Genomic DNA, 12,507 nt, shown 5'->3' with positions numbered 1-12,507 from the left:
CTAAGCAAGTAACCTGTTTTGTTAACTTGCTTAATTGGAATCAGCAGCAGATGTAGATGGTAAGTCAAATTTTTATTTTTATTTAAGAACTTTAACTGATAATTGTAAAGCTATTTCTTTGATAATGTAGATTCCATGTTGTGATTGACATTTGTTTTAACATCAAAGGTACCTATTGGTCAGAGTCATCCCTCCTGGGGTGAAGGATTCTTTCCTCACAGTTTTACAAATAGATGAAGTTGGAAAAAATAAAAAAAAGTTGGGGTCTGGTCTGTCAGCATAACAGTTGTATGGGTCTGTTTCATGCACTGAGCAATTCATTTAAAGTTGCTGTGTGGCCACAGACATGTGCGTCTTAAAAGGAACTTTGGTTGTGCGCAGATTTGTTGCATGTGTTCTGCGTTTCAAATGGCTACACAACCGCAGTTTGTAGGGAGAGCTTTACATTGCATCTAAACTTTGCCAACTGTGGATGCATTTCATATGGTTTCAACCTCCCACCCCACATCTAAGTTAGTGGTTGCCTGATACACACATCTAAGTTAGTGGTTGCCTGATACACTGTTCCTCTGGTACCTGCCTGGCCTTAATTATCTTCCAATTGGAAATGGAACATGTACTTTGTTACCTCATTGGATGATCTTAATTGTCAGTCAAAAATCCAACCCCAACTTTTTTATGATTACGTTTTAAGGGGTTTTGCTTTCACTTCACAATAGAGATAAAGGATAACCAGGTTGCCACACCATAGGTTACTTAATCAGTTGTCAGAGTTTATTGCAGAGGTGTTGCTACCTCTGGTGATGTCACGTCATGTCACGTGACATACTATACAGAAAGACATTAGTTACAATACATGACATCCCTCCCCTTACACTCCCAGCGGGACAACAAATTTTATCAAATATTAACTTTTACTCACGGTGAACGGTGATTATTTAACCACAATTATATATCTATATTATATATACACCAGTACAAGAGTCTTTTAGAAAGACAAGAAAGAATGAAATGGTAAAAGACAGTCAAAATGAAATGGGATGAAAATGAATGGGTCGAGATGGGGTACAGCTAATCATCTGAAGTTGTTGAATTCGATGTTGAGACCGGAAGGCTGTAGCGTGCCTAACCGTAAGATGAGACGTTGTTCCTCCAGTTTGTGTTGAGCTTCACTGGAACATTGCAGCAGGCCAAGGACAAACATGTGGGCATGGGAGCAGGGTCTTGTGTTAAAATTGGAAGCAACGGGAAGGTCAGGGTCCTGAATGCGCACAGACCGAAGGTACTCAGCAAAGCGATCACCCAGTCTGCGTTTGGTCTCTCCAACATAGAGGAGACCACATTGGGAGCAGTGAATGCAATAGACCAGATTGAAAGCGGTGCAAGTGAAATGCTGTATGGAAGAGGTAAAGGGGCAGGTGTTACACCACCTGCAATTGCATGGGAAGGTGCCATGGGTGTTGGGAGAGGAGTTTGGTATGGTGGAGGACTAGATTATCTCAGAGGGAACGTTCTCTGCGGAATGCTGACAGAGGGAGTGAAGGGAAGATGTGTTTGGTGAAGGCATCACGCTGGAGTTGGTGAAAATGGTGGAGGATTATGTTTTGCATACGGAGGCTGGTGGGGTGAAATGTGAGAACGAGGGGGACTTTATCCTTGTTCTGGGAGGGAGGGGAGTGGGTGATGCACTATCAATTACGACGAGACGAGAGTAGAGTAATCGAGGCTTTATTACACAGATGTGTGGCCTCCTACAGCTGCTGCCGAAATGGCTGCAGTTCGGAGAGCACACACATTTATACTCTGCCTACTGGGCCGATCCAGCAGGCAGGGATCTACCCCCGTACCTGTAGTACAGGGGCCTTACCGTAATACCCTCGTATGCAGTGCAGTATATACAATATAATACAACAGTGGTGACTACCACATTCACATACTGTTACAAATGAGTCCAGCGGGGGGGTGGAAAACTCTTTACATACAGGTTGTCATTAAAATTTCAGAGGTTACAAATTTAGACGGTCGGGCGCCTTGATCCGTCGTTGAGAGCGCCGCAGTGGCGAGTCGGGCGTCGGCTCGGTCGTCAGTGACTCCGGGAGCGTGTCGACATCCCCAGACATGCAACAAACAGTAAGTAACATAAGTAAGAACAGTATGTGCAATGTAATACAGGGGTTCACCACACAAACTCCACATCGTCCAAAGATCTGTGGGTTAGGTGGATTGCCCTTTAGTGACCACGGATGTGCAAGTTAGGCTATGGGGTTACGGGATAGGGTGGGGTGACGGGGAGTGGACATAGATAGCTCATTCATTCGAAGGGCCACTGCAGACACGATTTGCCAAATGGCCTCCTGCACTGAAGGGATTCTATCTTTCAATTTAAAATTGATGCATTCTGTAAAGTGAGGTATCCCCTATCTCTGCGTTTCTGACCTGTTCCTGCAAGGTTTCCCATGAGCCCTATTGCCAGTCACAATCTTGCTATGTATAAATATGTGCAGCTTGATATATCCAATCTTGTTTACATGGCCTTGTTCTCTCTCTCCCCCATTTTCTGATTGATCCAGTGTTAAAATTGGAGGCACTAGTTAAGGACAACTGTTCTGAATTTATCTAATATTGCTTATTTGTTCTGTACTGTACCAGGTGTGCTTTGAAAATTTTGTTGCGATACTTGTTAAAAAAAAAATGTAAAATCATTTATTAAAAAAGAGGATATGTAGCTGAGTGAACTTTAGGATTTACTGTGAGCAGCAAACAGTTCGTCTCAGAGACACAGTTTGTTTTTCATTTAGATGAATTGAAGAAATATTTTCGAAAATAACTCTCTGATCCGATTAAGTTAAAATGTCTTCTCCGTGAGAATGAGGGAGATGATCAGTTTTGTTTTTCTCTTTCTGGTTCTACTTGCAATCAGGCGTTCAGCGAGGCAGCCGGGCCGCTAGGCAGCCAAGGAAGGCCCCTTCTGTCGCTCTGACGTCACAGGCGCGACTGTCATGGCGCTGGTTGGCGGAACTCGCGGCTTCTCCGTCCTTCAGGCCCTGTCTCGAGCCCGGGCCGCCTGCTCGCGTCGGGCCTGGGACCCAGCTCGGGCCTGCAGTCGGGGGCTGGGGAACAGCGTGGCGTCAGGTAAGGGGGCGGTTGGAGGACAGGGGAAGGTGAGAAGGCAGGACAGGGAAGGTGAGGGGCAGGGCATGGAGAAGGTGAGAGGGCAAGGGGCGGGTGGAGGACAGGGGTAGGTGAGGGGCAGGGGGAAGGTGAGGGGTAGGTCGGGGGGCAGGGCAGGGGGAAGGTATGGGGTAGGTCAGAGGGCAGGACGGGGGGAGGTGGGGGGCAGGGCATGGAGAGGAAACTGAGGGAAAGGTGGGAGGGCCGGAATAGGGAGAGAGAGATGGGCATTGATAACTTCAGCTGGGCTCTGTGTCGCTGTATCAATTGTATGAGAGGTGATTGAGTTGATCAGTAAGGCAGCATTACTTAATCATGAACGTTGCAGACTGCAGCCTTGATTGAGGAGCTGAGCGAGCAGATTGAGTGAGTGGAGGAGAAATCCCAGTTAGAATGTGTTCCCAATGTAACAAAGGAATGTGATGGAGGTCTCTCCATAAGCAGAACTTCTCTTTTTTTGCTGACGTCTTCTTGCTGGTCATCTTTACAGAGAGAGAGACTTCCAGGCTCCGGTGTTCCATCTTTTTGAATCACCATTGGGTCCGTATTGCCACCACAAGTTCTTTCTCCTGCCACCCTTACAGCACACAGACAGCACAGAGTCAGGAGGAAGAGTCGTTACATAACATCATTACTGACTCGGAGAATGTGGAAGGTAGGTGGAGCCGACATCGCCTAGGAGTTACAATGAATATCAGCTTGTCTCCTGTGGCTTATACGGCAGAGGAGGGGGTCAGTTGGCCAATTGTATGTGTGCTGGTGCTTTTGTTGAGCTACCCAATTAGCCACACTCCACTTCTGTCTTCATAACCCAAAAAACCTTTAATTTCAAGTATTTATCCAAGTAATTCAAGTAATCTCAATTTCATTGGTTCATCAGTGACCTTTCTTCAATCATAAGGTTGAAAGTAGGGATGTTACCTGATGTTTGCAGATTGCACAATGTTCCCCATTTGCTGAAGCAATGTATGCCAATAGCAGCAAGACCTGGACAACATTCAGGCTTGATTTGATAACAGGCAAGTAACATTCATGCTGCACAAATGCCAGCCAATGACAACCTCCAACAGGAGAGAATCTGAGCATCGCCCTTTGACGTTCTATGGCAGTGCCATCATTGAATCCCCCACTATCAACATCCTCAGGATTACCATTGACCAGAAACTGAACTAGACCAACCATATAAATACTGTGTCTGGAAGAACAGGTCAGAGGCTGAGAATTTTGGGGCAAATAACTCGGCTCCTGACTCTACAGAGCCTATCCACAATCTACAAGGCACAGGTGAAGAGTGCAATGTAATACTATCCATTTGCCTGGGTCAGTGCGGCTTGAACAGCGTCCAAGAAGCTCTGCACCATCCAGGAAAAAGCAGCCTGATTGATTGGCACCCCATCCATCACCTTCAGCATTCACTCCCTTCCACCACTGACAGGAGTGTGTACCATATACAAAAGGCACTGCAGCAACTCCCCAAGGTTCCTTCAACATCACCTTCCAAACCCACAGCTTCTACCATCTAGAAGGACAAGGGCAGCAGATCCAGGGGAACACCACCACCTGCAAGTTCCCCTCCAAGCCACACACCATCCTGACTTGGAAATATATCGCCGTTCCTTCTCTGTTGCTGGGTTAAAATCTTGAAACTCCTTCCCTTGGCGCACAGTGGGTTACCTAAACCACCTTCAGGCCAATTGGGGATGGGCTGGTTTTGCCAGGGACACCTACATCCCAAGATAGATTGGGGGGGGGGGGGGGGGGATATCCTGTTTGAAAGTAACCATTGAATCTGCTTCCACTGCATCTTCAGGCAGCACAATCAAGATCGTCATCATTTATTCTGTGTAAAAGCCTCTTTGTTTCTCCTGCCCGTGGTTCTTTTTTCAATTATCTTAAATCTGTGCTTTGCCAATCCGCCTCCCAGTAATAACAGTTTCTCCTTATTTACTCCATTAAAACCTCTCATACTTTTGGACATCTCTCCTAAATCTCCCTTTAACCTTCGCTGCTCTAAGTAGAACAAATCCAATTTCTCCAGTCTCTCCACTTGTAATCCATTTGTTGATCGATTTTTCTTAAACATTTTTTTTTTGCGCAGGGTCTTTTTCCAAGTATGAGTTTCAAGCAGAGACTAAGAAGCTTCTGGATATTGTGGCTCGGTCCTTGTACTCTGAGAAGGAGGTATGAAATGAAAAATCTCCCATTTTTTAAAAATCCGCAAGAAACCGTGCCTGGCTGGCTTTATTGATACAACTTCAGCTTGCCTCTGGTCTTGGGCCTGTTGTGGGTCATAGTGTTTGCCTCAACATAAATGGTTCTGAATCTGATTACTTGCTCCATAACTTAGGTATTTATTCGTGAGCTGATATCCAATGGAAGTGATGCCCTTGAAAAGCTCCGTCACAAACTTGTAAGCAGTGCTCAGGACCAGGGTCCTCTGGAAATTCACTTGCAGAGCGACACCGAGAAGGGAAGCCTCACCATCCAGGTAAGGATGCTAATCGCTTTCTGTTATTTAAAGTAATGCTTTAGTTTGAGACCCCCATCTGAAGTGCAGCTTTTGGCTCTGGGCACTAACCTTCGGAAACATGTATTAGTACAAAAACAAAATACTGTGGATTCTGGAAATCTGAATAAATATAGAAAATACTGGGAATGCTCAGTACATTTGTCAGCGTCAGGGGAGCAAGAAACAGAGTTAATGTTTCAGGTCAATGATCTTACAGTTCTGATGACTAGTTCTAATGACATATCATTGACCTGAAACATTAACTCTATTTTTCTCTCTCCACAGATGCTGCCAGGCCTGCTGAGTATTTCCAACACTTTCTGTTATTATTGAAGGAGATGTTGGTCCTGGAGAAGGTGAAATGCAGATCCACCAAAATTGCACCAGGGCTAAAGGGGTTAAATTACCAGGAAGCACAGTATAAACTAGGTGTGTATTTCATTGTGTTTAGAAGGTTGAGGAGTGTCTAATCGAGGTTTTTAAAATGTTAAAAAAGATTGGATAATGTTGACATGGAGAAAGTATTTCCTGGGATGGGAATGCAGCACTCAGTCTTTGCTAATGGATTCTGTACAACCCAGTTCCTAATACAAAGTAATCCTGAAACAAGCAATCCTGACCTCAAACCCCTGGTTTTAACAATGTTCTTAATGTATCTCCTCGCAGGATACTGGCATAGGGATGACCAGGGAAGAACTCATTCAGAATCTGGGAACCATCGCACGTTCTGGATCCAAGGTTGGAAAATCATAGAAATGGTTTATCCCCCCCCAAACACACACACACCCATGCTACCCAGTAGTGGCGGGGATCATTCCAGCTGACCCCTACAACCATGCCCAATTGGCCACTCACAGGCCTGCCAGACTGAGTTTGCTATTTGATCTTGGGGGTTTCACTCTCTGTTCTGGGCTTGTTTCACATGTATTACCTTGGGATGTTTGAACAGGATAGGGACCGGGGGCAGGAATCTAGGCAGCTACCCCACAACCATCCAGGCCCCAGGACTTTAAAGACAGAATAGCCCCCCTCCCTGCTACTGACAACGGCTCCATAAGCAGAGCCCAGAATTTGGGCAGGAATTTTGACGCAACCCGTCGCGTGTTTCGCCGCGGCGGAGGTGGCTGGCCATTGGCCCGTGTTGGGATCTTCTGGTCCCACTGATGTCCACGCGGTTTCCTGTTGAATGCATCACTTTCCACCACAAAAGGCGGGGGTGCGCAGTTGGAAGGACTGGAAGATCCTGTCGGCATGAATGGCCAGAAAGGTCCAGCCATTGAATCTGAGGCCTTTCTGATCATGACTGAGCTTTTGAATGTCACATTGTAGCTTCCATATCGTTAACTGTCTAATGACAGGCTAGGGGTCCCTCAGCTTGTACTTTCCACGTATTTGAATTTATTCTGCACCAAGTTCTGTATGAAACATTTGAAAAGAGCAGCAAGGACACTTATGCAACATGTTGTTATGATGTGGCATGCACGACCCAAAATGGCAGTGATTCAATAATAACATTCAAAAAATTAGATATTTACTTAAAATGGAACAGTTGGTCTTGGGGGGAAAAGTAGTGGATTGGGGCTAATTGAGGTCTTTCAAAGAGCCCGAACAAGCACACTGGGCCAAATGTGATTGTTCAGCTTGTCTGTTCAACTATAGCTACAAAACTTTGAATGTATTTGTTTGATTTTCCTCCTTTGCCTTTCAAATGAAAGATTCTGTTTCCTTTCTTGATGCTAGGCTTTTCTGGAGGCTTTGCAGAGCCAGGCCGAGGCCGGAGCTGGGATCATCGGGCAGTTTGGGGTTGGATTTTACTCTGTGTTCATGGTGGCTGATAAAGTGGAGGTGTACACACAGGCAGCAGAGAGTGGCAGCACAGCGTATAAATGGGCGTCCGATGGGTGAGGAGACTGCATCCACGCACCTCCACGGTTTATACAATGGGGCCAGGGAAGAAGCTGGCGACGAGTTGGGGGAACACGTGAAATTCATTAATTCGCAGAGTGTGACCATTGCTGGCAATAACATCACTTATAATGTGTCCGGATTGTCCTTGAGATAGTGGTGGTGAGCTGTCGACTTGAACCGTTGCAGTCAGTGTGGTATAGGTACATCCACAGTGCTGTGGCTGTTGGATTGGAGAGACAGTTTCAGAATTTGGATTCTGATCTTATAAGGGAACATTAGCGACGAATGTCTCTTAAGGGGGTCCGAGAATTGGCCTAGTAGTGGTGGGGGTTTTGGAGGGAATGTGGGGGTCGGTGAGGGGAGACTCTGGGCAGTGAGACAAGTGCCAAAGGAGGGCCCCCTAGAGAGCTGTGGGGGGCCGGCGGGGGGCTGCAAGGGAAAGTGGTTGGGGCCTCGAGGGGCGTTCTTGAGCAGTTGGTAATGATGCTGTGTTCTTGATTGTCCAATCTCTGTGCCTCCAGTTCTGGGATGTATGAAATTGCTGAAGCCACTGGAGTGAGACCGGGAACCAAGATTGTCATCCAGTTGAAGGAAGATTGCAAGGAGTTTGTAAATGAAGATCGGATTAGAGGTAAGAAATGAAACAATACCTCAGCAGGTAAACATGTTTGCAGGGTCAGGCCTGGTGTCATTTCTGCTACCATCTCTCCTGTTGCTCTTGCGGGACATAATTTGAACATACGGCTGTTCTTTATGAGTAAATTATGAGATCTTTATGATCTAATAGAAGATTTCAAAATGGTGAGCGGTTTCGGCAATAACCAGAGGTCTTGAGCTGTTGGAATTGGGAGTGGTCAACCTCAGGTGGTGGAAACCGTCAATCATTTGAAAAGGGAGTTGAACAGCCAGCTGAGGGTGACTAGCTTACAGGGTTACAGATAAATAGGAGAGATGTTAAGAGCCAGCAGATCACAAAAAGCAGAATGGCCTCTTATGCTCTAAATTTCTGATATTTTGTCGTAGGGTTATTGCATTGAAGTGTTATCCTGTCACTGGTCAACACCTGGCTGGATGGAATAACCAGGGAACCGGTGAAGAAAGTGTGATCACAGGGACAGGGAAGTTCCTGCCTGCTGTCTAACTGTGTTCAAGCTGGCAAACAGGCTTAACTCTGCATTTGGTTTGTATTCCAGAGGTGGTGAACAAATACAGCAACTTTGTCAGCTTCCCGATCTACTTGAATGGGCGCCGGTTGAACACACTCCAGGTGAGTAGGTGTCGAGCACTCTTCACCCCATTGGAATAGAAATTGGACCGAGCAGCTACTAACAGTCTTGTGAAGCAGAGTTGCGCTGTGGAAACAGATGGCAGAATATTGGGGCCTGAGTTACAAGGTGACAGTAACAAAAAAAAAAAAAAAAAAAAATTTAGAGGGCCCAATTAAGGGGCAATTTTGTGTGGCCAATCCACCTACCCTGCACATCTTTGGGTTGTGGGGGTGAAACCCACGCAGACACGGGGAGAATATGCAAACGCCACCCGGACAGTGACCCAGGGCCGGGATTTAAACTTGCGTCCTCAGCGCCGCAGTCCCAGTGCTATCCACTGTGCCACATGCTGCCCCAGGTGGCAGTAACACTGAGGATGAAATTATTAACTCCAGTGGGAATGGGAGAGAGGTTGGCTGGTGGGTTGGTGTCAGTGAGTAATTGGCAGGGTTAATTTGGGGGGTGTATTGTGTGGGATCTATACCCAGAGGATCAACCTGATTGGCCGATTTACTTGGACTCATTCAAGGAAGAGTTTCTATTTTATTCAGGCTTTGTGGATGATGGATCCGAAGGAGATCAGCGAGTGGCAACATGAGGAATTCTACCGCTATGTCGCAAAGGCTTATGACAAACCACGCTACATCCTTCATTACCGCACCGATGCCCCACTCAATATTCGCAGTGTCTTCTATGTGCCAGACGTGGTGAGTGTTGTTGGTCAGGGTCACAACAGCTCCTAAATTCACTTCTACACTGGGCAGTAATGTAGTAATGACCGATGGTGGCTTGTAATCCTCTGTTGCTCTTAGAGGGTTGGGAAGACTTCTGTTTATTGCAGAACTTTCTGCATTTCCTGGAAACTTACGGGGGGTGGGGGAAGAAATAGCTACATTAATGTAGCACCTTAAAGAGCAACAGGGCTCACCAGCCAACAATGCACTTTCTGAAAGTTTCTGAAGTGTAATCGCTGTTATAATTTAGGAACCATAGCAGCCAATTTCCACACAGCAAGCTCCCACAAACAGCAGAGTGATAATGACCAGACAATAAAGGATGGTGGTTGAGGACAAATTGCTGAGGGCACCAGGAGAATTCCTCCTGTTCTTCCAATGGTGCCACAGGAGCTTATGTACCTTGAACAGTGCAGCTCTGTTTCTACTGCACTGGAGTCAGCCTGTATAATGGGTGTTTTTATGTAAAATGTAACATTAAATAATCTGAGCATATTTCCACTACCCCGGAAAACTGGCATGAAGAAATCAGACCAGCGTCTGCAATGGAAGCGGGGGGGGGGGGGGGGGGATTTTACTCAGTCCCAGGCCCTTCACTGGGGATTTTACTCAGTCCCAGGCCCCTCATTGGGGATTTTACCCAGTCCCTGGCCCCTCACTGGGGATTTTACTCAGTCCCAGGCCACTCACTGGGGATTTTACCCAGTCCCAGACTTCACACTGGGGATTTTACCCAGTCCCAGGCCCCACACTGGGGATTTTACTCAGTCCGAGGCCCCACACTGGGGATTTTACAGTCCCAGGCCCTTCACTGGGAATTTTACTCAGTCCGAGGCCCCTCACTGGGGATTTTACCCAGGCTCCTCACTGGGGATTTTGCCCAGACCCTCACTGGGGATTTTACCCAGTCCCAGGCCCCTCACTAAGGATTTTACCCAATCCCAGGCCCCTCACTGGGGATTTTACTCAGTCCCAGGCCCCTCACTGGGGATTTTACTCAGTCCCAGGCCCCTCACTGGGGATTTTACCCAGTCCCAGGCCCTTCACTGGGGATTTTACTCAGTCCCAGGCCTCTCACTGGGGATTTTACCCAGTCCCAGGCCCCTCACTGGGGATTTCATCCAGTCCCAGGCCCCTCACTGGGGATTTTACTCACTCCCAGGCCCCTCACTGGGGATTTTACTCACTCACAGGCCCCTCACTGGGGATTTCACTCAGGCCCCGCACTGGTGATTTTACTCTTTCCCAGGCCCCTCACTGCGGATTTTACTCACTCCCAGGCCCCTCACTGGGGATTTTACTCAGTCCCAGGCCCCTCACTGGGGATTTCACTCAGGCCCCTAACTGCGGATTTTACTCAGTCCCAGGCCCCTCACTGGGGATTTTACTCACTCCCAGGCCCCTCACTGGGGATTTTACTCAGTCCCAGGCCCCTCACTGGGGATTTCACTCAGGCCCCTAACTGCGGATTTTACTCACTCCCAGGCCCCTCACTGGGGATTTTACTCACTCCCAGGCCCCTCACTGGGGATTTTACTCACTCCTAGGCCGCTCACTGGGGATTTTACTCACTCCCAGGCCCCTCACTGGGGATTTCACTCAGGCCCCTAACTGCGGATTTTACTCACTCCCAGGCTCCTCACTGGGGATTTTACTCCCTCCCAGGCCTCTCACTGGGGATTTTACTCACTCCCAGGCCCCACACTGGGGATTTTACTGAGTCCCAGGCAAAACACTGGGGATTTTACTCCCTCCCAGGCCCCTCACTGGGGATTTCACTCAGGCCCCTAACTGCGGATTTTACTCACGCCCAGGCTCCTCACTGGGGATTTTACTCCCTCCCAGGCCTCTCACTGGGGATTTTACTCACTCCCAGGCCCCACACTGGGGATTTTACTGAGTCCCAGGCACAACACTGGGGATTTTACTCCCTCCCAGGCCCCTCACTGGGGATTTTACTCAGGCCCCTCACTGGGGATTTTACTCAGGCCCCTCACTGGGGATTTTACTCAGTCCCAGGCCCCTCACTGGGGATTTTACTCACTCCCAGGCCCCTCACAGTTGATTTTACTCACTCCCAGGCCCCTCACTGGGGATTTTACTCACTCCCAGACCCCTCACTGGGGATTTCATTCAGGCCCCTAACTGCACATTTAACTCACTCCCCGGCCCCTCACTGGGGGTTTTACTCACTCCCAGGCCCCTCACTGGGGATTTCACTCAGGCCCCTAACTGCAGATTTTACTCACTCCCAGGCCCCTCACTGGGGATTTTACTCATGCCCAGGCCCCTCACTGGGGATTTTACTCAGTCCCAGACCCCTCACTGGGGATTTTACTCAGTCACAGGCCCCACACTGGGGATTTTACTCAGTCCCAGGCCCCTCACTGGGGATTTTACTCAGTCCCCGGCCTCTCACTGGGGATTTTACTCAGTCCCAGGCCTCTCACTGGGGATTTTACTCACTCCCAGGCCCCACACTGGGGATTTTACTCAGTCCCCGGCCCCACACTGGGGATTTTACTCACTCCCAGGCCCCACACTGGGGATTTTACTCACTCCCAGGCCCCACACTGGGGATTTTACTCCGTCCCCGGCCCCACACTGGGGATTTTACTCACTCCCAGGCCCCACACTGGGGATTTTACTCACTCCCAGGCCCCTCACTGGCGATTTTACTCAGTCCCAGGCCTCTCATTGAGGATTTTACTCCCTCCCAGGCCCTTCACTGGGGATTTTACTCAGTCCCAGTCTCCACACTGGGGATTTTACTCACTCCCAGGCCCCTCACTGGGGATTTTACTAACTCCCAGGCCCCTCACTGGGGATTTTTCTCACTCCCAGGCCCCTCACTGGGGATTTTACTCAGTCCCAGGCCCCACACTGGGGATTCTACTCACTCCCAGGCCCCTCACTG

At 48.3% G+C, this 12,507-nt stretch overlaps 1 protein-coding gene across 1 annotated transcript in view; it reads left to right on the top strand.

Annotated features, from left to right (window-relative positions):
- The first annotated feature begins 2,970 nt into the window (after positions 1-2,970).
- trap1 (TNF receptor-associated protein 1) overlaps positions 2,971-12,507 on the top strand; it is a 37,700-nt gene continuing 28,163 nt past the window's right edge. The window contains exons 1-9 of the mRNA XM_072481396.1: positions 2,971-3,132; positions 3,662-3,826; positions 5,270-5,352; positions 5,519-5,659; positions 6,347-6,418; positions 7,421-7,581; positions 8,110-8,219; positions 8,782-8,855; positions 9,408-9,563. Of these exons, the coding sequence (XP_072337497.1) occupies positions 3,000-3,132; positions 3,662-3,826; positions 5,270-5,352; positions 5,519-5,659; positions 6,347-6,418; positions 7,421-7,581; positions 8,110-8,219; positions 8,782-8,855; positions 9,408-9,563 (1,095 nt within the window). The 5' untranslated portion in view covers positions 2,971-2,999. The remainder of the gene's footprint in view (positions 3,133-3,661; positions 3,827-5,269; positions 5,353-5,518; positions 5,660-6,346; positions 6,419-7,420; positions 7,582-8,109; positions 8,220-8,781; positions 8,856-9,407; positions 9,564-12,507) is intronic.

Source organism: Scyliorhinus torazame, chromosome 17 (assembly GCF_047496885.1).
Source record: "Scyliorhinus torazame isolate Kashiwa2021f chromosome 17, sScyTor2.1, whole genome shotgun sequence".
In the NCBI taxonomy this organism is placed as follows: domain Eukaryota; kingdom Metazoa; phylum Chordata; class Chondrichthyes; order Carcharhiniformes; family Scyliorhinidae; genus Scyliorhinus; species Scyliorhinus torazame.
This window is presented reverse-complemented; position numbering and strand designations above follow the sequence as displayed.